Here is a 25,125-nt window from a genome sequence, read left to right on the forward strand (position 1 = left end):
CATAACACTCTGGTACAAACAAGAAAAGAAAGTAAAAATGAGAGAGTCTTATAGGTGAAAACCCACACGGGCACCATAAGGCGACGGAAGTTGAGAGAAAAGTAAAAATGAGAGAGTCTTATTGGTGAAAACCTTCGTAGGCACCATAAGGCGAAAAGGAAGTGAGAAATGAACAAATGAGGAAGGTTTATCGGTGAAAACTCTTTGAGATATTGCAAGTCCAACAGGTCTGTGAAATGAAAAATGAAGTTGGATTATGGAAATTTTGGGGAAAACGAAAATAAGACAATTGAGAGGAGATTGATTAAAAGACTGGGTTGATTAATCCGAAATGCATACCTTGATCATTAGCGTCAGTAACTCCAATCAGATAAGTGTTATTCCTTCTCCGACAGTCATCCAAATTTGGATTTTTCTTTTCATTCTATAATTGTCGAAATCAGCGCGTTTCGTCACTAATAATCTTACTTTTCTAAAGCTTTGAGATAAGTTTTATTCCAAACAAATAAGAAGGAATGTCAAGGTATACTACCAAGATTCAAGGTTACATGATGCAAAATACGGCCATGAAAGGCGGGAGATAAAAAGATATTGGTGTAAGAAAAGTGAAATCAAAAGTGGATCAGCAAAGTCAGAAGGGACATATGATTACAGTTAAAAGGATTTGAAGGAAAACATACAGAGGGAAATCCTATAGTCAAGGATCAATTACAAGGACAAAACGGTCTTTTTCAACCATTCCAAGGCAATAAAAAAGAGACGAAGAGAAGCCTCACCATCGGCAAGAATACCCCAGTTAACCACCCTGCTTTAAACTAACGAAGTTTTCTTTGATTTAAAACAGGGGCAAAGACAATATTTGTGGAGAATGAGGATGAGAAAAAGAAGAAGTCAGGCGTCCACCTGGAGAATGAGGATGAGAAAAGAAGAAGTCAGGCGTCCACCTGGAGAATGAGGATGAGAATTAAAGAAGTCAGGCGTCCACCTGGAGAATGAGGATGAGAATTGAAGAAGTCAGGCGTCCACCTGGAGAATGAGGATGAAGAATTAAAGAAGTCAGGCGTCCACCTGGAGAATGAGGATGAGAAAAGAAGAAGTCAGGCGTCCACCTGGAAAATGAGGATGAGAATTAAAGAAGTCAGGCGTCCACCTGGAGAACGAGGATAAGAATTAAAGAAGTCAGGCGTCCACCTGGAGAATGAGGATGAAGGATTAAAGAAGTCAGGCGTCCACATGGAGAATGAGGATGAGAATTAAAGAAGTCAGGCGTCCACCTGGAGAACGAGGATAAGAATTAAAGAAGTCAGGCGTCCACCTGGAGAATGAGGATGGAGAATTAAAGAAGTCAGGCATCCACCTGGAGAATGAGGATGAGAATTAAAGAAGTCAGGCGTCTACCTGGAGAATGAGGATGAGAATTAAAAAAGTCAGGCGTCCACCTGGAGAATGAGGATGAGAATTGAAGAAGTCAGGCGTCCACCTGGAGAATGAGGATGAGAAAAGAAGAAGTCAGGCGTCCACCTGGAGAATGAGGATGAGAATTGAAGAAGTCAGGCGTCCACCTAGAGAATGAGGATGAGAAAAGAAGAAGTCAGGCGTCCACCTGGAGAATGAGGATGAGAATTAAAGAATTCAGGCGTCACCTGGAGAATGAGGACAAAGAATTGAAGAAATCAGGCGTCCACCTGGAGAATGAGGATAAGAAATTAAAAAGAAATCAGGCGTCCACCTGGAGAATGAGGATGAGAATTGAAGAAGTCAGGCGTCCACCTGGAAAACGAGGATAAGAATTAAAGAAGTCAGGCGTCCACCTGGAGAACGAGGATAAGAATTAAAGAAGTCAGGCGTCCACCTAGAGAATGAGGATGAAGAATTGAAAAAATCAGGCGTCCACCTGGAGAATGAGGATGGAGAATTGAAGAAGCCAGGCGTCCACCTGGAGAACGAGGATAAGAATTAAAAAGTCAGGCGTCCACCTGGAGAATGAGGATGAAGAAGTTTAAAAGAAGTCAGGCGTCCACCTGGAGAACGAGGATGAAGAAAGAAAAGAAGCAGTCAAGGCACCCACCTGGAGAACGAGAGAATGCAATTGAAGTGTTGAAATCAAAAGTCCGCTCATATGAAAAAGGAGCACACTTAGAATCAATAAAGCAGAGGAATCCAACAAAATCCCCAGCAAGAAACAACAAGAGTCCCAAACAGATGAAAAAATACGGGACGCAATGAAAAGGAAAACGAAATAAGTCAAATGCCCAAGAGTCACCAAGATATCAAGACAACAAGAAACTCAAGGGCATGATCTAGATAAGATTTTTTATAATTCCTGTACCATAATCTAGTTTAGCTTTTTGTATTACCTTTGAAGTAAGGTATAATAAGGAGGTCAGCAAGCAGTAAAAACAGCACGAAGCAGCAGTAACATCACAGCCCCAAGGTAGTCCCAGCTACCCAAAACTTCCCGAACTACATTGACCTGATTCCTTTATAGCCAAGGATATGTAGGAAACCTTTGAAGCAGAGGTTCGGTCAAATCTTTCAAAAATGCTTCCCACGGAGTATTTGAACGGGCAAAAATCGCTCGTATCCGCTCACTTTATCTTTGCACGAAAACTCTTCGAGTTTCCGCACAAAGAGAGGCAGCTGTGAGCACGTGATTTTTGCCTTACGAAAACTACTCCAAAATAAATCAAAAATAAAATAAATTTCTTTTACTGTGTAATTTTTTTGAATTTGCGTGGTGTTAAATATTTGTTGTATGTCCGTAAATGTTTACTTTGTCATAATAAAATGAAAATTAAAATTAAATACATGTTGCATGCATATAGGATTTAATTATGTATTTGAAAGATAATTTAAATAAAATCACCAAAATATGCATTTTGTTCTATTTTTTATATTCCATTGTGTGATTAATGTTTTATCTGTATGTTGAATAGTTGTTATGAAGTGATTAATATTTTGTGTAAGGTTAAAAATTGTTTCATAATTTTTGTTAGGATTTTTTAATGATAAATAATAAAATAGAATAAAAAAATAATAAGTTGTAAAATAAAAATTGGACCTGGATTAAAATCCAGGCCCAAATCAAATTACCCCCCCCCCCCACAGCCCAATCCAACATCCCCCTGTCTGGTCCAATTCGAACAAGCCTAAACGACGCCGCATGAGATACCTCGAATCTGAGCCGTTGATTCATTGCAATCAAACGGTCCAGTTCAGCTTTTGCATAAATAAAACGACGACGTTTAAGGGCAACTAGATCTAAACCGTTCATCCATCTTGATCCCACGGTCTTAAAAACTCACCCAAACCCGATCCATTTCAACCCCGAGTTGACCCCTTTCCCCAACTTAATTCCAAACGATGTCGTTTGGATAAGTGGATTGATCTCAACCGTGCATCTTAATTGATCCAACGGATGAGATCAATCCACCCCACCCCTATATAAGGCCCAAGCCCCTACCCCGGCCCCTAACTGAACACCCCCCTCCTCTCACTGTTCATCATCGTCCCCAAACCCCACCCCTAACCCTAGCCGCCCTAGAATCCCACCGCTTGAAACCCGGCGGCATCAATGCCGCCGGTCACCAAAATAACACCCTAGAACCCCCTGAACATCCTCTACACAAATCTAACCTTAGTTTCCTTCGAATCAGACCCCAACTCTTCGAATACTAAATCGAAGGTGGGTCTGAAAACTCAAACCTTTCCAATGGCTTCCAAAATAACACCATAGTATCCCCTAGCATGCCTCATTATGGATCTGAAGTTTGTTTGGCTCGAATCAGTTCCGAGCTTCTCGAATCTTCTTTTGAAGATTCGGACCAAACAAGAACAAACTCAGATCCGTTCTAAACTGACACCAAATGACCCCTAGGCTACCCTCACCCTTGTGTCGTATTTGGTCCCCCTCGAATCTGACCAGAAATGGTTAAGTCCCAAATCGAACCTTCAAGAACCCTAGAAATACCAGACTTTTGGATTCTGTTCACTTCAGACGAAAGATTGAGGTTTAATCGACCTTAGTCAAAGTATTTTCAATAGAAAATACTTCGACTAAGGTCTGTTTGATTTCAAACAAAATCCGAAGCCAAGTTGAGTTCGAGTCTGATTAAAATTCAGAGGTACTTTTCTATTTCTGTATGTGTATTCTGTATGTATTTTCGTTTGTTTTAATAACTTGTTAATTTTTCATATTTTTGTTTTGATTAATTCTGTCATCTTTGTCTCATGCCCGTCTATATGATCAAAATATGAAACTGTTTCTGTTGGTTGTGATTATTCACAATGTAAGTAATCGACTCGATTAAGTTCGTCGATTAGTTATATTATGAATTCTCATTTATGATAATGCTGATTGAAACAATCTGCTTCTATTGTTTTAAACTGATTATGGACAAATGTTGTAAATAATCAACTGATTAATACTCGTCAATTAAATCATGTTTGTTTACAAATCAGTAAATTCAAATGTATGATGTGTATGTATTGTTTTCTGAACAGGGCATTGTCAGTATATTGACAATGCTCCTGTGTGTGTTTGATCTTGGTTCAATGTTAAGTCCAGTCTGAATTGTTATAATAATTTCAGTAATATGTTGTTATGATGTTAGTTCTGAATTCAGTGTGATTTTACAAATGTTGATTAGATGTAATTGTGTTAGAAGGTTACATTCTTAGTTAGGATTCAGTCTAAAACTTTAGGATTGGTTATAGCTGCTTAAACAGATTTTAAAATCTGTATTGTTAGATTCTGAATTTAAGGCAGTAATAACAGTAATTACAGTAGGAAATCTGGGACATTTTTTGGGACAGAATAGTGAGGGTAATGTGATAGAATAGTGGACTGAAAGTGGAATGTTGGTTGGCTATAATTTAAGATACTAATGGGAAACAAAGGGTAATGGGCTGCTGAAAAATCAGGATAAGAGCACTTGGATTTAAAGTATTCAAAAGCAGTTTTAATGGAAAACTTTCTGATTTTTAAAAGGAGAAAAGGGTCCAGGCAGCACTAGAAGGGTACAGGACAGCCCTGTATAAATAGAGGGGGATTGGGACTGATTTAATGGGAGATTTTTGAAAGAGAAAAATCTGGGGGGAGCTCTTTGAAGAAAGAAAAACAAGGAAAAAAGAGAGCTTTCAAGCAGATTTTAAAAGAGAAAAAGATCAGTCTTTGAGAGAGAAAGAAAGGAGAGAAAGACAGAAAGAAAGAAAGGAGAAGAAAAATCAGATTTTAAGAGGAGAGTTTTAAAAAATAGGAAGAAAAAAACAGAAACAGAAAAAAGAAAATATAGTCAGAAACAGGAATCCGAAACAGGAAGAAATTGAAATCTGAAAAAATGTTATCCTCCTAGAATCAGTCCGTTGTTTGTGCAATTATTTTTGTGTGAATATTATTCAGTTTGAATCTGAAATCTTTCCCTCAAGTTTCTGTCACTGTTCATCTGGGTTAACGGGTCTTGTTCAGACTTGCTGTGTTATCGGTACATTCTACTGATTTTGTTATTGCTGCTACTGCTGAAATTTACTCCTTCTACCTTCATTTTCAGGTACATGTCTTTTAAATTTTATGTTGGAAAGAGATTCAACATGACTAATCAATGAAGCTTGAATTGCAATTCTGTTTTCCATTTGTCCAAGTTCATCAGTTTAAATTTCATTTTTTGTTTCATGTTAGTTAATTAGTAGTGAATTCAATTTGATAGCTATGAGTTAATTGTCTTACTTTGAAATTCGTATAAAGCTTTGTAATAATGTTAGCCCTTCATCTCATTAGTTTAGTCATGTTTGAACTGTCAAGGTAGGAAACATGACATAAAGATTGGCCATTAACTAGGCCTTGTGACGTTGTTAGTTGAATAAAGAATAGCGTGAAAATGTCAAAACCATATTGCTAGTTTATTCTGATACCTGATTTAGTTGTGGAAGGAATGATATAAGTTGTACGTTCTTATGTGGCATAATAACAGGTATCTATAGAACCATTAGTGGATGGTAAGTTGAGTTGTTATGGCTCATTATGATGTTAAAGTGCTACGAATGTTTCAAGACATACAAATATGTGGCATGTAAGGCAATGTTGTTAATCAATTTGTATAATAATTCCCTCTCTTATCAATTTGATGCCTATTTACCATCCTAAATAAATAATTAGGCCTATTAGATTAAAAGCAAGTATATGAGAATAAGATGAGATATACAAATTGCAACACTTTATATCAACGACAATTAGAAATAGGACTTGCACTAAATAGAAATAATAAAAGTTCTTGAAAAATATTCTTCCCTTTATAAATCATTTTTAGTTTCATATACAATTCATTATTGGGCATATAGATATATATGTTGTATTTGCCGAAAATAGTGTTAATCATATTTTTACGCTTTTCTTTGAATTTGAATAGTCTGGCTGAATATAATTTATATCCGGAAATTATAATCGACGGGTAACATTTAATAAATTGCAAGTTCTTTTTCAAGAATTCAAGGGTATCTTAAATGGAGATTTCTCATGATATAATAAACAATTTGGGGAAAAAGGCCATAATACTATTAACAAAGATTTTGCACAATCAGGGATGCGTTCGCGCACCCTGATTATATTAAAAAAAAAAAGCAAATTCGGATTATGCGTACGCGCAATTTCGAGCGAATATTTTAATAAAAATGATTTCTCCGCGGATGTCAAAATAATTTCATATAACCCGAGGTGTGCAGTTCATTATCTAAATAAAAAGGGTGATGATGTTCCTGATTTTATTTTTAATTTTCGAATATATATTTTTTATAAAAACTATAACATGGACAATTTTATTGTGTACACGTACGCGTGGCACGATCCCCGGTAATTATAAAAAGTATATAATACGAATATACGTACGCGTAATTCGTCCATATAATTGTAAACAATAAGTAAAAAGCGGTAGTAAAATCATGCAATAAAAACGTATTTAGTAAAATCAAGATAATTAAGCCAATAATAAAAACAGTTAAGCGACCGTGCTAGAACCACGGAATTCGGAAATGCCTAACACCTTCTTCCGGATTAACAGAATTCCTTACTCAGGATTTCTGGTTCGCAGAATAATAAACAGAGTCATATTCTCCTCGATTCAGGGATTAAAATTGGTGACTTGGGACGCCTTAAAATTCCCAGGTGGCGACTCTGAAATAATTAAATAAATCCTGTTTCGACTGTCCTTCAATTGTAGAAAATTCCCCACGCGCCCCGCGGGGCCGGTAAAAAGGAGGTGCGACACCCACAAGTAACGGAAACGCATAGAATGTGCAATATTCGGAGCGGTGAACCTGTACTACATCATGACCCGCCGGGATAAGGTCGATATGGGCCGAGATTCTAAACTTGGCCCTAAACTCAACAAGGGCAGCCACGTCCATTTCAGATTCAATGGGCTCAAGATCGTCCTCAGGCCGCTTCGAGAAGACCGACCTAGCATTTTCCTTGCGAGGGATAAGCTTCCATCCTCTACAACAATGGCAGCCCCATTATCGCGAGGGGGCATGCTCACTGTCAATGGAACCAGGCTAGAGGTCCCCTCAGGGTTGGAAGATGCACTAGCCATTTTTACTTATATATATGCAAAGGAATTACAAATACAAAGGAGGTGGTAATGGCAGAAATCGCTGAAAGCAGGAAAAACACAGATGCAAGGGCACTGAGAAGAAGAAAGAAAAGCCTGGAGGTTCGAATGTTTGAAAATGCAACAAATCAAATAGGGAGTTCCCATCCCTATTTATAAGAAACCCAGGCACCTTAATCGAGGATACAAAGCATCACTACAAAAAAATTGAAACGGTAGAGGCGCGAAAAATGATGTAATGTATCGAGAAAATGTGTAATAATGATGCATGATGTTATGACATCATTCTAAATCGACGTAACGGTCAGTTATGGCTCACAAAGCGCCACATCATCACCTTTCCGTGAGCATTATTACTCGACCTGCCCTCCTAAATCTCTCAAATTGTGACTACCGAAGTCCGCCCATCGAGGTCGCCAAAAATTAACCTCGATAAGCGGAGAGACTAACTGTATTAGCCAAATTTTGACTAAGGGAATTCGACACGAGGAGATATTATTAGAAGTGATTAGGCCAAGGTCGAATAATGAATAATAGAACTTACTGTCGAGCAGTCAGTTATGGTCGAGGTCAAACGTTTAAAGCAACAGTAACGGCTAGTTTTATAATAGGATATTTGGAAGAATTGCATTGAATATTCTCTGTGCTTGTAATTTCAGGTCTAATAGGAGCATGTCCCATATGAATAGAAAGGGAGAGATAAGGTAAAGGGCATGTATCATTGATTTTGATAAGAACACTCTTGAAAAGTTGACTCTCTAGATAAATACAAACATTACATTTCTAAAGAGATTCGATTCATTGTTTATTCTACACATTTCACATCAGATCCGAGAAAGTCTCCAAGTTTTCCATAGTTATTTGTCCCACATAATTGTCATAAAGAGGAATCATCTACCTCATTCAATATTGGGTGAATCATTTTCCTTAATTACATTTCGTGCCATTTATTGTTATTTAATGCTTGTTATTCTCATTCTATTATTAACCTTCAATATTTAATACATATTGCTTTAAATCCATTCTAACACTATCTTGCGTTATCCACGTAAATTGATTTCAGATCTAAAATCAGTATCTTTAACTAGAGTTAACCCCTTATTTTTTTACTTAATTAGTTTAACCGAAGATTCATAATTTTTGGTCAAACATGTATATATATTAAAAGTAATCTAGACTTAAGCTTGTTATGTGGCTAGATCAAATAGTATTTTGAAAAGAAAAATATGATCTCTTGTTGATTCAATTTATGTTGATGAACTTCAGTGTTGGTTGAATTTCCAACTAACTAATAAGGCTTAAGTTGAATGTTTTTCTTCAACAAACACACAATGTCAATTTCTAACCTCATTTGTCGAGTTAATCAACTTTGAGTATTGCCCTGGACTAATGTGAATGAGCGTGGAGCCCAAGAGTTGTACATGCACTTGGGATGGGTCCCAAAGATGTGTCTTACGCTAATGTTTTCTCATTTAAAACATACTCTAATTTAAAGTTTAGTTAATTTTGGTAAACTTCAAATTGCTCATGATGCTGCTTCTTCTTTTCCAGTTCAGCTCCTAAATTCTAATTGCATTTTAACTTCAAACTTTGGTATGAAGTTAGGATTTGACATAGTCTAACTTCAGATCTGAATGTCTAAAATTTGAAACTTTAGACTCGTTATTTCAGTTCCAAAGATAACAGTCTAAAGATGTGATTACTTAACGATCCTAGCTTGTTGTCATTAGGGTTGTGCACGGATCGGATTGGATTTAGCATATTTTGAATTCGGATTTCGGATTTCGAATTCTGAAAAGGGTAATCCGAATTCGATCAAAATTAACATTGGATCGGATTTTAAACTTTGGATCGGATAATTTTTTGGATTGGCGGATCGGATTGTCACTCATTGGAGTACTTGTTCAAAGTACATAAACAGATGCTAGCAATCACTTTCCAAATACAAATTAAGCAATTATATCTTTCAGTAAGAACGACCACTAATAATTCAAAAACAATTATACTCCACGGCATAAAAATAAGATGAATGACATGTCAAATGCTGGCAACACTAATAAATAAAAATAGGTTTCATTCTTTTGAATCAGAAAGGTTGGTCAACAATGTTCAATTTACACATATAGGAAATATTAGTGTATAATTATAAAAGAAAAAGAATCAGAAAGGGCTAATCCTCCAATAATTTTAAAAACCAACCATAAAATACATACGACGGAACCAAAGAGCATTTTCAGAATGCAAACAAAACATAATTCATCTCCATTCATCTCTAGTTCCCCACACAACTAGACAGTAAACACCATTCATCTCCAAACAAAACCACAATCTGAAATATTACATAATGCAACAATTATCTTTCAAAGTTTCAAACCAAACCAAAATGAAGACCCTAAACAAAACACAATCAATTGTCTTTCAAACCATACTGTCATAGCAAAATAAAACAAAACAAACTAAAGTCCCCAACAGTTCTTTAACAGATTACACAATATAAAAGAGTTCCAAGTTCCAACTTTTGGGAAGCCGCAACAATCAACACAAACCAGCAACCAGGCCAAATATAGCTCTCAATCTCAGTTTCTCAGTAGGACTGTGAGACAACCAGTTAAACATTTGCAATTTCAAATAATTCAAAGAGCATTTTTAGAGAAAGAAAAAGACAGTTCAAGGCTTCAAGCTATCCAGATTCCAGAAACATACAACAAAGCAAGAAGCAAGTGTATAACGAAATACCTGAGCTTGTACAACAAATGAAAAATCACTATATGTCGACGATGCAAGGCTCTCTTCCCATATTAATAAATTCTGTATAATAAGATAGTAACACAAGAAAATAGTTTAGAAGTAATCTAAATAAACATACAAATAAAGTATACATTAAACACAAGTAATAAGATAGGCTTACCAGCTTCAAGTTGTTTAAGATTATCTAAATCTTCTTCAATTTTAACCGGAGTTGTTGATTCATTCCGAAGCCAATCTTGGACACACACAAGAGCTTGAACCAATCGAGGAGTCAATGAACTCCTAAATGGATCAAGTATGCGTCCGTCGGTGCTAAAGGTTGATCCTGAGGCAACACTAGAAATCGAAATGGCTAGCACATCACGTGCCATCTCAGCAAGAGTGGGAAATCTAGGTGAGTTCAACTTCCACCACCCCAGAATATTAAACTTTTCATGGTCTTCCTCAACATCTTCACCCAAATATTTATCTAACTCCATTTTAGAATTAAATCCGTCACATTTCTTATGCTTCTTTAAATCTAGAATGAATTTTGAGAGCAATGATGAAGAAGATGGAGAAGATGGAGAAGATAGAGAAGATGGAGAAGATGGACATGAACCATTACCACCATTTTTCATTGTATACACATTGAACAAAGTATCACATCCTTTTGTATTTTCAAACCTACTGTTTCTCCAAACATAGCACCAAGCGCAAATGAAAGAGTATTAAACTTATGGTGTGGATCAAGCACACATGAGATAAAAATTATTTTATTCATCTTATGTGGATCCCCCCAATACTTGTCAAATTTCTCTTTTATATTCTTTGCTATTTCTCTCAAGAATGCATCTTCATTTTGCATTAACTCTTTCAAAGAAGAATCAACAACACACATTTCAAGAAAGTGCACATTAGATGTAATATAAAGTGTACCTGATACTTTCAAGGTGAGTTCATAAAAAATTTCTAGAAACTTCACAATACGTCTTACACTATCCCAATCACTACTTAAAAGTGGACCTGCAGGTTGTCCATCCTCACAAATGCAGTTAGAATACATGACATCAAACCATAATCAATATCACAATATTTTGTAAAGGCTTCCTCATAAACTGTAGCAACCTTCAATATCAAATATGTGGAGTTCCACCTAGTAGGAACATCCAAGCACAATGATTTTTTAGAAGTTATCTTATCAAGATCACAACATTCTTTAAACTTTTTCCATCTTGCGAGAGATTATCTTATGTACCTAACAGCTTGTCTTATTCATTCAACAGACACACTCCCTTCTCTCTACCCATCTTGAACAACTAGATTGATGATGTGAGCCATACATCTCACATGAACATGCTTACCTTCTATCAAGTTAGTGTTCCATCTAGTAAATTGCTTGGATAACTCTCTAACCATCACATCATTAGAACTCGTATTATTAACCGTCAGAGTAAATACTTTATCCACTCCCCATTCAAGTAAACACTTAGCGATACCACTAGCTAAATCTTGACCTTTTTGACTAGTAATTGGACAAAAATTCAATAACCTTTTATGCAATTTTCAATTCTTATCAATGTAATGGGCTATAACACACATATAATTTATTATTTGAATTGAAGTCCATGTATCAGTAGTAATACATATTCTCTGTTTTGATTCTTTAAGAATAGACTTAAAATCAAGTTTCTCTTTATGGTACATCTCAAGACAATCCCTAGTCATAGTAGTATGAGATGTAATATGAAATAAAGGTTGAAAAGTTCTCACAAAGTCTCTAAATCCATCTTTTTCAACAGAAATAAAGGGAAGTTCATCTTTAATAATCATACGAGCTAAAGCCCTCCTACATGTCTCTTGATCAAATTTCCAAGGGATAACTGAAACATCACCTGTTAGATCTTTCGGTTGAAAACCTAATGTTGTCTGGCTACCTTCTTCCTTGTAGGGATTGGTCGGACATTTGGGCATATGCAATAACAAATTGTTTATGTCGCTATGCTTGGTATCAGCTACATATTCTTCTGAACAATACTTGCATTTCGCTTTTTTCACACCCTCGGCATCAGTGAACTTGTTGAAGTAGCGCCAAGCAATTGATCTTTCTTTAACCATTTTTCGTTTCTTCGAACCAGATTCAAATTCACTATTGTTGGTTGTGGAATCAGTTGAAGCATTACTTTCACCAACTTTTTCAACAATTTGAAGTTCATTATGTGTCTCTGCCTCGTTTTCCATCTACCAAAACAAACAAAAAATCAAAATAAAATCAGAAGTAGAAGAATAGAACATGAAAGAGACATAAAAAATAGAACATAAAGCCAAATTGATACATACATACATACAAAAATTGGAAAAAAACAACATGAAAATTCAAAATAAAGATGTTGTAATCTCTCTCTAACTCACACAAAAAAAGACACAAAAAACACACATTATTTGATTTTTACCATGAAATAAAAGGTGAAAAATATCACATTTGAGCTCTAAGAGAGAGGGAAAAAGCAAAAATGAAACCAATAATAACTAATAGTTAGAGAGAATGCCAGGCTTACTGTCAATTAGGGTTTTGCGTCGTTTGCTCTTGATTGGAAATCGAACTGTGGAGACTTGAGAGTTGAGACTTCGAGAGGAGTTTTCTACTTCACTGGACTTTGGAGTTCACTGACTTGAGACTTCGAGAGGACTGAATTACTAAATAATGAAGAGTGAAGACGAGAGGCGGAAGCTTGGTCTTCACTGGACTGAACTGTAAATAGAGGCGGAAGAGAGGAAATATGTGAGAGTGAGAGAGAACATCGATATAACCTAGGGGTTGTCTGATAAATGAATAAGCTTACTTAACCCTAAAATTTTAATGTAGTATTTATATATAGGCCCATATAATTTCGGATTTTGGATCGGATCGGATTAAAATCATGCAAATTCGAATCCAATCCGAAAATTCAAAATTTTATAAAACATAATCCGTATCCAATCCGAAAATTCGAAATCCGAAAATTCGAAATAGAATGGATCAGATCGGATTTCGGATATCCGATCCAAATGCACAGCTCTGGCTGTCATGATGGAAGTTTGTTGTATATCCCTTTCCATGACTTTTTTGTGATATATATAAAGGTTGGGGTTTACACCTAATCCCCCACCAAGCTATGACTTTTCGAAATTGACTTAAAAGCCACCTTACTTTGACCAAGTATATTATATTTTTATCCCTTATAACTTTTCTTAATTTTGAAATTACCTCTCAGTAAAAAAAATCCCTAAAACACACGATAACCTTCTTTTCTCCCTTCTTGTTGCAGACTCTGCATTCTTCTTCCTCAGACTCTGCGTTTTTCTTCTTCTTGTTGCAGACTCTCCCCAACTTCAGCTCCAATTTGAAAGCCTCTTCGGTCCAGTAAGTTTAATCTTCCTATTGAATTTCAATTCCTAGTGTGTTTTCAAAGTTTTGGATTAATTTTAACGGGAAACCCCTTTAAAATTCAGGACCCTTTTTCAATTTGACAACTTTAAAGCCAACCTATTTTTCATAAAAGAAAGTTTAGTAATTTAACTCTTAAAAAGAGGAGGAAAGTGCATTCAACTACCGTAGCCATCTAAAAAATCATGTCTGTGCAGTGTTCTAACACATGAAACCATCTTTGTATGCATGAATTATATGATTTCCTTCACTTATCCTCTTTATGTCGTTCTTGAAGATTTGAGGGCATTTTTCTGAACTTCAAGTTTTGCACACTTGAGCCTACTAATGTCCTAATATTTGATAAATTTATGAGGTAATAGTTTTTGGACTTTATGAATGTCTAACAGGGAAATGCTCAAAGAGTGATGAACTCAGATAGTTTGAAATGGCTAAAGTTGTAGATATGCATTGCTCACAGATGTGTAAATGCACATAATACCTTTAATAAGTTTTTGATTAATTTATCTGCTAGCTAAATTGGAAGTTTGTATAGTAATCTGATACTAATATACTGATAATATATGTCACTTAGAGTAGCAAAATAATCTGTATTTCACCAAATATATTTGTTTCAATTGTTGCCTTCTTTAGCTTCTTGGTTGCTCTGCTTTCTTCAGATTATTTACATTCAATTATGCCCTACAATGCTAAGTGGGATGATGATACACATATAATATTTCTTGAGTTGTGTGAGCAAGAGGTTAGAAAAGGAAACAGACCAAACACTTACTTAAATAAAGATGGGTGGAAAAGTATTGTTGACGAGTTCTGTAAGAAGACGGGAAAACATTATGATAAAAAAAATGAAAAACCATTGGGATTACATGAAAGGCGAATAGACACTTTTTAAGCAGTGATGAGAGGGGAGATAGGTTTAGGATGGGATGCCATGAAAAATACGATTATGGCAGATGATGATTGGTGGGAAAGAAAATTTAAGGTACATGTCTCACATTATTATATGTGTAATTCTTATTTTTTTTCATTGTTAATTTTATCAGTTTGATTAAAGTAGTTTTGATTTTCTCTTTTTATAGGAGAATGCAAAATATAAAAAATTTAGGAACAAAGATTTTTCGCTAATATGGTTTTGCTATGATGCACGTTTTGCTGATGTTGTTGCCATAGGAGAAAGAGCACGTGCAGCAAATCAAGAACAATCATCCGGCATTGGACTTAATCTTGATGAAGAAGGAATAAATGTTATTGATGATTGTGACAAAGAACACTTTATTCATCTTAATGATGAAATGAGCGATGAAAGTGATGATCTACAAAATATAAATTCTGTTATGTTTCCAGAGCCATCACTAAAAAGATAAAAATCAACTGATGGTGTTAGCACCAGTAGTCAAGTAAGAAAGAGTAAGAAAAAAATAGCTGCAACACTAATAAAAGAGGATATACACTCTTTCATAGAGTTTATGTCTAGCAAAAGTACTGCTACATCTCCTGCAGTTGATGAGACATCCATCGAGAAGTGTATTGGCACGTTGGAATAAATTCCTGATATTCTAGCTGGGAGTAAAATTTATAGTTTTACTATGAATATGTTCTGCAAGACAAATAACCGACAGATATTTTTGGGGATGCCTACTGATGAAGCTCGCAAGTCTTGGTTGGAGTTTAACTCTCAGTTATAGCTCAAGAAAAATGTGGTTGAGTATTTCTAGTATTCTGTGTTCTAATATTGTGATTGTATGTGTAAATGTTATTATGGTTTTATGTGTAAACTTTATATATTGCTTCTTGTTTAGACGTTGTGATTGTATCATTAAACTTTTATTGAATTAAAGCTTCTGTTTGTTGAGCTTCTATTGTTAAGCTTCGGTTAAACTTACTATTGTTAAACTTCCCTTTACTTTATATTTGGAAAACTTCAGTTAAGGTTATGTTTAGAAAGCTTATATTAACTTTATGTGTTCATTTTCAGTAAAATGGAGAGTTTGAACTCTAGTGACATAGTAGATCCTTATCCAAGTTATTCTTCACAATATGAAGATGAAGAAGAACTGTAGGAAATACAGAGGGAGCAAGATGAGAAGGAATGGACGGCTTTATGTCAAATAGCAGGTAAATTGATTTTGATGTATTACGAAAAATACCTATGCAAGGAACCTTGTCATACGTTTAGTCGCTCTGGAAATGTATTTATTCAAGAGATATTAAGAGGAAACGAGACTCGTTGTTATGAAAATTTTCGATTGAGGAAGTCAGTGTTTGTTGATCTATCGAATGACTTAACTGGAAAGTATGGGATAAACCCACACGTGGAATATTTATACACAAGATGTTAGGCATGTTCTTGATGACTTGTGCACATGGAGCTGGAAATCTATTAATACAGGAAATCTTTCAACATTCGGGAGAAACAATTTATAGACACTTTTATAGTGTTTTAAAGGCTATTTGTGAGCTTGCAAGAGATATAATTAGACCACATCAAAATTATAATAATGGTGCAGGAGCTCATAAGCCATGTAACGGTCGATATCTCCCTTTCTTTAGAGTAAAAAATATTTTTACATAATTCTTTTTTATTAAACTTATAACTTAACTTTTACAAGTATTACTAACTTATGTTAAATTTATACTTGTAAATGTGTGTAGGATTGTATTGGAGCACTTGATGGCACACATGTTAAAGCAAGATTACCGCAAGGTCAAGAGATACCATATATTGGACGTAAAGGTTATCCGACTCAAAATATTCTTGTTGTCATAGATTTTAATATGTGTTTTACATTTGTATGGGCTGGGTGGGAAGGAGCAGCTCACGATAGTCGTATATTTGGTAAGGCCCTTCGTAGACCAGAACTCAACTTTTCACGTCCAATTGGAAATAAGTATTATCTAGTTGATACAGGATATCCGCATATGAAGGGATATATGGCTCCATAAAAAGGAGATAATGTGAGATATCACCTAGCACAATTCCGTCGCGGTGCAACAAGGCAATTGCGAGAACCAAGAGGGCGAATTGAAAATTTTAACTATTTGCATTCTTCTTGTAGAAATATTGTAGAGCGCACATTTGCGGTTTGGAAAGCAAGATGGTCTGTTTTGCGAGACATGCCTTTCTATCACATTTACACTTAAAGAGACATCGTACTTGCTACTATGGTCATTCATAACTATATTAGAAAGAAATACAATATGGATGATGCATTCCGAGCAGCTGAGAATGAGGAATATGTTCCATTTGTTGATCCTGATGTTGGTACATCTTTGAGAGCTAATAACAATATAAATGTGAAAAATGTGGAAGAGCAAAGTGATCTTGTTTAGATGGGTCTTCGCGATTTGATTGCTAATGAAATTTGTGAAGCTTGATACTTGTAATTGTATGAATATATTTTCCAATACTTGAATTTGTTGTATCAACAGTGTGTGGTTTTTTGGAAAATTAAAATAGTACTTCCTAGTAGGATAAACCTATGAGTAAAAAAATTACATTTCATGGTATTGGGCATATAATTCATACTTATATCTTTTGAATTACATTAGAATTAATAGTGTTCTTGGCTATCATGCAATAATGTTTCAGAACTATACTGTATCAAGCAGACTAATTGAGTCTGAATTCCTTTCTTTTGTATTGCCTTTGATAATTAATCACCTCCTTACATACACTCATCATGAGCTGAGCTTGTTAACTGCGCATCCATACACGTGACAATGACTATCAGGTCTATATATGTAATTTGACATTAACTAATTGAAACTTAAATGTTATTTTGTTTCGTTCTCTTGAAATATGCATATAATTAAGTGGTTGAAATTAGAACGACTGAAATTAAAGAATAGTAATACTTGATTTATTGAAATTAAAGAGTAGTAGGAACAAATTATTTTTCTTTCCTCTTTTGTACAAACTAAAAATGAGCGTTCAAGAATTATATTTGTAAAAACTATCTTAAGTAATCATTTAAATTGAAATTAAATTAAAATATAAATTATTTTTTATTTGCATTAATTATATGAATCAAATATATTGTAGTAATCAGATCCTTTATAATGTTAACAGTTTTAAGGATATTTCTGTCTTTTTAACAGAATTTTTTTTTTACCAGCACTTGTTTACCAAACACTTCAACAGCTTTTTTTAAGCTTCAACACTTTTATCCAAACAGGTAACTGCTTATTTATAAAACAAGTTTCAGCACTTAAAAGTTGCTTTTGCTGCTTAAAAGCTGCTTTTACTGCTTAAAAGCTACTTTTTTCCAGCTAATCCAAACGAGCTCACAAGTTGGGTTGGTTTTGGCTTTTTCTAAAGCAGATTTTAACTTTTTTTAAACCTTTTTTTGGTTGCCAAACACTACTTACAATTAAAAAGTGCTTAAAAGTTGGTCCAAACAGGCTCCTAGAAAGCTACATAGAAGCCTGCATTGCAACATTTTCCAACAGTTCAAACCCTAAATAACATTACTTGTAAAGTAAATAATTAGATATTCCTTTTCATAATTTGATACTTAAAATTACTTTGTTGAAATATAGGCCAAACATAAATGATTTCTCATGTATTAACAAAAACAGTTTCAAAAATAATTGGACCAAACATAACTTGCTAAAAGTACTCATTCGGATACTTCAATTGAAAAAGAAGTCATTTCCAAGCTCGGCATGTCTTTTTCTTTTTCTCGAGGGTTTTGCGAGAACGCAATAGAGTAGTTTTTCTTTTAATTTCATGAACAATGAGAAAGCTTTTAGGTAGTTGAGCCAGAATTTGGCCATTAGGTCGTGTAATTAGAACAGCTGTTCAATATGGTACTTTAGAAACTTGCAATCTGGAATCAGTTTTAATAATTCTACTATTCTAGCAATAATTATTACTTCATCCTACGAAAGCATTCAATATACTTTTAACTTATTTTAATCTTAGCTCTTCTGCTTTTTAATTTTTCTTTTTTTTTGTTATTCACAGGGAAGAGGGAAGGAAATCTTTGCTCTTTATTGCATAAGCTATTATTAATTATTAATATTAATATGTAATTATGTTATTTAATTTACAGCGCTGTACAGAATCCCAAATAGTATCAAATAAGAACTAGAAGCCCCCTGCAGGAGAACAGTTATTACACGTTTGGCCTTGACTTTGTATATTGTCAAGGATTTGGCAAAATCTTTCCGTTACCAGTTACAATCAAATATCACCAAACTCTCCACCAAAACGTCCTTCCTTTTTTCTTACATAATTTCCAAATTTATAAAATAAGGATAATGACGAGAGAAATAGAATTGCTTACTATCTTACCACAGATCTATATGAGAAAATTTTCTTTTTATTTTAATATTGAATATAGTACTACTACTTAATTAGATCTTTATAATAACAAGGACAGCTGCGCGGCAAATAAATAGTTTGCCAACCCCCACGTTGAACCCCAGACCGGTCGTTGGTTAACCTTAAAGGTTGACTTTTCCTTTGGGATCGATGGGCTTAACCGCTAGAGCTTCCAGATTTCATTCTTCTATTTTTCGACCCAAATCTTTGCTACCCAGGCACCTTCACACCATGAGGTTATATTTCACTCTTATTGTTTCTTTATATTGTACTTGTTTGTTTTTCTGTTTCAACCGGCTTCAAATGGAATGAAATGGATATTAGAAATTGGTATACACGGTCTGAACTAGTTTGATATTGAGGCATAGGACTAATTGTTCATTTGGTTTTTTGGTTTTGGTTTTTTGTTCCACTATGTGATTGTAGTTTCGTGGAGGTTATTAGTTTCTTAATGGTTTTTGGATTCATTATGGATATTGATACATCTGCCATATGACCAGGAGGCCACGGGCCTCTTGCAGAGATGCAGGGTGAGGTTGATAGACCCTTGTGGTCCGGAACTTCCCTGAACCCACGCATAGCGGGAGTTTAGTGCATCGGGCTGCCCTTTATAGATATTGATACATCAGCACTTCATCTGTTTTATTTTAAACAGTGGTTTGATATTGAGTTTAGGGTAAAAACTAAAAAGAAAGGCTTTTTGCACATACCAAAAGTTTAATTTGAACTTGTGCTTTTAAACATGTCATGGCGTTGTTAAGACTATAAAAGCACACCATTAAGGTTAAGTTTAAAGTTAAAAGAGTTTCAAAGTGTGGAAAGATATCTTTTTCTTAAATATAAATTAACACGGAATAGTGTTATATAAAATGGAATACACCACAACAACAACAACAAAAATATACCCAGTGTATTCCACAGGTGAGGCAAGTGTTATATAAAATGAAACATAGGGAGTATTTATTTACATGTAGGACCTTCTCCTCTGTCAGCTTTTGTTTGCAGGATTCAGATATTTTCTGCAATTACAGTATTAGAGTGGTTGTTAGATCAAGGTTGTTGTTTTCCTAATTTTGTAGGTGTTAGAGTTGATTCTGGATGTTGTCCACAAGCTTTCTCAAGAAATGCAAGTTTTAGATGAGAGGATGTTGATAGGTTGAGAGTTTTGTAAGTGAGATATCAATATTGATCCCCAGGGTATGGGTGCAGATAGAAAACAAATGAGCTTTAATTGATCATTAAGTCTGAATTTGATGAAGTTAATTGCTACCAAGTGGAAACACTTTTCTCTTTTGTTGTGTTTAACGGCAGTTAAGTAGAGTAAGTGACACGGGGAAGATCAGCCAAATCCCCAGCAAAAGAGGAAGAAAAACTTTTCCTTAAGTGGACCTGCTAAAGGGAAAGTCTCGACTCCATTTGAGTTGGAGTAGATGCAATTGATTACATAGACAAACTTGTAAAATTAAAATACAAACTGAGTTTTAAATGGAAGGTGATTTGCCTTGAGGAACACATGCAGCTGCATTTAGTTAGTAAACATGTACTTCTCCGCTTTCTGTTGAATGTTATAAGCTTTCATGCTACTCCTATAGTTCTTTCCATCGGGGCAGAACATATTGCAGTGTGATCCTTGGGGTTATAGGGTTTGATACTTTTTCAATTGGAAATCAGTGCAACTGCTCCTTTGATGGAAGTTATGGCATAGATTGAGATTCACTTTCAATATGCCGCTATACAAAGCTTCAGTCGTCTCATTTCGAACTACATCGAGATGGAGAACTGAATCCTCTTGCTGTGTATCCAAAACTGTGAATTTGGACCTCTTAATCATTCATTTGCTTTTAAACGCGACATGTTACTTACTCATACATGTTTTCACATCAGTTGGTCGGATGAATGGTTTTTGTTTGACAATTCTTCAACTTATCTTCTGCTTGTTTGAATCTCTGCACATGATAATGCAATGACCTCCTGAAAATTTCGACTTTTCAGAGAATATGTTGATACTTGATAGCCACTCATTCGTTCAATTAGACCTAGTTGTCCTGTACCCTGGTTTAGATGGGCTTTCAACAGTAAATTTCTAAGTAACGGCATCAATCTTTTTTGTTATTGTTTGTTCTTTGACCTTTTAATGTAAGGCCTTAAAGTGATCCGTGTGTTAAACGTTGAATACTGTAGTTCTAGTGAATTTAGTGATTGAAAGACTTTCAGATGGATTAACATGCCCACATGACCTGTAGAAGAAACAATTCTTTTAAGCAGTGTTGTCATTTGGATACTGCAATGTAAACACACATAAGCAATGAGACACAAGATGGGTGAATTTATAAGCTATGTGGGGCATAATTCATGAAAATGATGTCAAATTTCTGATCAAGTAATCCACACATTTTAATTGAGTTTATCGCTCTTAGTTTTCATCATCCTGAGACTTGGACTATACATCTATCCTATTTCATGACGCTAAGTGGTGCAACAAGTTTGGCTCTTAGCATGACCTGAACCTGTTATTCTCGGTGTCCATTAGATCCAAATGCTTTGTGATTTTCTCCTAAAACTGCAACTTATACAGATAAGACGCTGATTGTATTGAATACTCAAATCTAGCAGCTTACAACTCACACTTACAAGTTAGAAGGCAGTGATTTCTATTGCATGTTTTATTAAGCGTCAGTTTACCTTATTTTATGAACCTGTCATATAGGTCTTCTACAATGTTACATCAATCAACTGCAGGAGTGCTTTGTTCAAGCATTTAGGTTCTGACTGTTGAAAGATGTATTTTTATTTGTATTACCCTTTCTACTGATCATGTTCATAGCTTCTATAAAATTTACCCTTATCAAACAACAAGAAAATTACCTTTTCCTCGGATCAAACTTTTGATCTTACCATAAGATATTTCCTGCTAGAGAAAATGTGATCCCCCTTTGTTTCAGGTCCTAGTATATGCTGATTATAATCCAATAAGAAAAACTGTTTAGTCCCAAAAGAGATGTAATGCGATCTTATTCAATCCATTTGATTTTTGAGAGAAGATTCTTCCTATACATATTTACTGTAGCATTTCTACTTTAGATTTTAATATGTTGGCCCACTACAGAACAAGGACAATTTTTGGGATTTCCCTTTCCCTAATCATCATCAACATGGCCGCTATAATGGAGCGCGCTGATGAGAATCTCCTTCCAGCTGTTTACAAAGAAGTCAGTGAAGCTTTTACAGCAGGACCATCTGATCTTGGGTATCTCACATTCATAAGGAACTTTGTGCAGGGAATTGCATCACCAGTGGCAGGTATTTTAGTTTTAAATTATGACCGTCCCACGGTTCTTGCAATTGGTATCCTCTTCTGGGCCTTATCAACCGGTGCAGTGGGTGCGAGTAAGTATTTTCTGCAGGTTGCTTTCTGGAGAGCAGTAAATGGTTTCGGTCTGGCAATTGTGATACCTGCACTGCAGTCCTTTATAGCTGATAGCTATACGGATGAAGTCAGAGGAACGGGATTCGGATTTCTTAATCTAATTGGTACTGTGGGTGGGATAGGAGGCGGAGCTATAGCTACAATTATGGCTGGTCATGAATTCTGGGGCATACCAGGATGGCGCTTTGCCTTTGTCGTGATGGCAACTTTGAGTACTTTGATAGGAGTTCTTGTTTTCTCTTTTGTTGTTGACCCAAGGAAAAAAGGCAGCGTCCATCGTGATATTTCAAAGCATTCTGATAGGTAGTTACTTGTTTATCCACTTTTATGTTCGTTAGTTGTTGCTCCATTTCCTATTCTGTAGTTAAGCAGATTCTACTCTTTGTTGTTATTTTTGAGCTTTCCTTTCTCATGCCTTAGGGAAGAATTGATAGAGAAGGGACGTTCAAATATCAATTCAGTGTCAATTTGGATGGAGTCCTGGACAGCCATGAGAAGTGTCATCAAAGTCCAAACATTTCAGTTCATTGTTTTGCAGGGTCTAGTTGGATCCCTACCTTGGACAGCCTTTGTTTTTTTTACATTGTGGTTTGAATTAATTGGTAAGTGGCCTGTTTTCTGGATTTAGTATGTAATTTCTTCTTATGCTGATATTCATTTTACTTAATCTTTTATGGGTGTTAGCTGCATCAACTGTCATCATGAATATATATGATGCAGGTTTTGATCATAATAGTGCAGCAGCACTTGTCGGTCTATTTGCTGCTGGATGCGCATTAGGATCCTTTTTCGGTGGAGTAGTTGCAGACAGAATGTCTCGAATATACCCTCATTCAGGGCGTGTCATGTGTGCTCAATTTAGTTCTTTCACGGGCATCCCATTCTCATGGTTCATTCTCCGAGTTATCCCCCAGTCTGTAAGCAGCTACTCCACATTTGCTGTGACTTTATTCATAATGGGCCTCACAATCAGCTGGTGTGCTACGGCTACAAATGGTCCAATGTTTGCAGAAGTGGTGCCTTCAAAACACCGCACCATGATATATGCTTTTGATCGTGCCTTTGAGGGTTCATTTTCTTCATTTGCTGCTCCAATTGTAGGAATTCTTGCCGAGAAAATGTATGGTTATGATGCCAAGTCAGTTGATCCCTTATTAGGATCTACAAGAGAGGCTTTAGCATTGTCGAAAGGCCTATTTTCAATGATGGTTGTGCCTTTTGGTTTATGTTGCTTGTTTTACACCCCTTTGTATTGGACATTCAAGCAGGACCGTGAAAATGCAAGACTTGCTGCTGCAAAAGAAACAGAGATGATATGATGATCCCACACTTGTCATTTCTTTGTTAATTCATTCTTCTTGGACTCTGTGTCCATCTGGCAAGTTCAGTTCATTTGGATTTGGAGTTTCTCTCTGTGACCACATAGATGAAAGCCTACTGCACTGCTAACAGTTTTCCTGTCTAATTTTGCAGAGATGTCATATGGTGGTCGCAGCAGGTTACTAATCTCATCTAACACAAAAATGTACTGGTGCCGGAACAAGAGGATGCATTTACTTACCAATGCACGCCAATGCTCAAGTAGTTGCTTCTGTAATGTCAGACTGGTTAGAGGGGGGAGGGATGGATTTCGCATGTTTGTCTATGTTACGCCTAAAACCTACCACTTTTCAAGTTAGAAGAAAGCAACACACTAAATGTATCCTCTTCAAGATCGGTTCAGTGTCTAATATTAAAGTTGAAATTGTTTATACAAAACAATAGGGTTTTAACGTGACATCTTTTTACCTTCACCCTTTGCAATGGAGGCGGGATAGATAGTTAATTTTGTTCTCGCTTCTCTTCTACTTAGACAATGCATTTTTCAGACATGCCATCTTTCAACTGTTTTTTTTTTCTTCTTTTTTCATGGCATGCTGTTTAAGCTAATATAACAACCCATTTCTTGTGGAAATGAGAAGAACTCCCAACTTGAGAATTGACGGTTGTTACACATCGTTTCATAATGTATCGTATTGTATTGTATTGTACTGTATCGTGTTTGGATAGATTGTATCGTTTGCCGTTGTTTCATGATATCATGCACTAGCAATATGAAGAATAAATTTGTAATATTATAAAGATAAATTATGATACGGGGTAAATTTATTATATAAAAAGGTAGGATAAATGATAAAATAAAATAATTTAATAATAGTGAAGGGTGAGATGAGAGAAAAAAGCAAGATAACGATGCACCCACACCAAATCGGCCGTTACATAAAGTGGCACATTTCGTCGTTACGTAACGACGGATTTAACGATACGATACAATAAAATTTAAGTAACAACCAAAACAAACATCGTATTTAAAGTAACAATACGATATGATATAATAGGTAACGACCATCCAAACAAGCTGTAAGTTGTATATGTTACAACTTTATTCTTTTCAAATCAAGTTACTTGTGCTTGTAATAAGCGGATTATTTTGACTAGTCTTTCGGGGGTGGAGCACATCTATGTATATTTTTCACTTATTTATAGTTTTTTTCAATTTTTATGTAATTTTACCTATTTAAAAATATTTACTGTAATTATAATATTTTATGAAATATTAAAAATTAAATAAGCCCCG

The 25,125-nt window shown here is 35.4% G+C and overlaps 3 protein-coding genes and 1 long non-coding RNA gene across 6 annotated transcripts in view; 3 read left to right on the plus strand and 1 right to left on the minus strand.

The window, feature by feature from the left end:
* Positions 1 to 12,569, minus strand: part of LOC138885213 (zinc finger BED domain-containing protein DAYSLEEPER-like) — a 29,247-nt gene extending 16,678 nt beyond the window's left edge. Inside the window, exons 1-4 of the mRNA XM_070166124.1 lie at positions 12,034 to 12,569; positions 11,693 to 11,853; positions 11,135 to 11,354; positions 10,510 to 11,015 (exon numbers count right to left, since the gene is read on the minus strand). Of these exons, the coding sequence (XP_070022225.1) occupies positions 10,510 to 11,015; positions 11,135 to 11,354; positions 11,693 to 11,853; positions 12,034 to 12,569 (1,423 nt within the window). The remainder of the gene's footprint in view (positions 1 to 10,509; positions 11,016 to 11,134; positions 11,355 to 11,692; positions 11,854 to 12,033) is intronic.
* A 1,020-nt stretch (positions 12,570 to 13,589) lies between these two features.
* On the plus strand, positions 13,590 to 17,181 carry LOC104224662 (uncharacterized). The gene is made up of 3 exons (XR_710400.2): positions 13,590 to 13,731; positions 15,731 to 15,870; positions 16,408 to 17,181. It is a non-coding gene; the product is annotated as an uncharacterized lncRNA (long non-coding RNA).
* Positions 13,745 to 15,607, plus strand: LOC138886358 (uncharacterized). Its single transcript, XM_070167439.1, has 2 exons — positions 13,745 to 14,737; positions 14,835 to 15,607. The coding sequence occupies exons 1-2, from the start codon at positions 14,654 to 14,656 to the stop codon at positions 15,117 to 15,119; spliced, it is 369 nt and encodes a 122-aa protein (XP_070023540.1). The 5' UTR covers positions 13,745 to 14,653; the 3' UTR covers positions 15,120 to 15,607.
* A 1,756-nt stretch (positions 17,182 to 18,937) lies between the features above and the next one.
* On the plus strand, positions 18,938 to 24,333 carry LOC104224661 (uncharacterized). 3 transcript variants are annotated; one of them, XM_070168064.1, is made up of 6 exons: positions 18,938 to 19,317; positions 22,188 to 22,381; positions 22,460 to 22,811; positions 22,929 to 23,110; positions 23,229 to 23,886; positions 23,982 to 24,333. In XM_070168064.1, the coding sequence occupies exons 1-5, from the start codon at positions 19,232 to 19,234 to the stop codon at positions 23,825 to 23,827; spliced, it is 1,413 nt and encodes a 470-aa protein (XP_070024165.1). In that variant the 5' UTR covers positions 18,938 to 19,231; the 3' UTR covers positions 23,828 to 23,886; positions 23,982 to 24,333. The 3 variants fall into 3 exon arrangements, with proteins under 3 accessions (XP_070024165.1, XP_009774647.1, XP_009774646.1); XM_009776345.2 differs by having other exon boundaries at positions 22,188 to 22,811; positions 23,229 to 23,890; XM_009776344.2 differs by having other exon boundaries at positions 22,188 to 22,811.
* Positions 24,334 to 25,125: the final 792 nt, after the last annotated feature.

Source organism: Nicotiana sylvestris, chromosome 2 (assembly GCF_000393655.2).
Source record: "Nicotiana sylvestris chromosome 2, ASM39365v2, whole genome shotgun sequence".
Classification (NCBI taxonomy): Eukaryota; Viridiplantae; Streptophyta; class Magnoliopsida; order Solanales; family Solanaceae; genus Nicotiana; species Nicotiana sylvestris.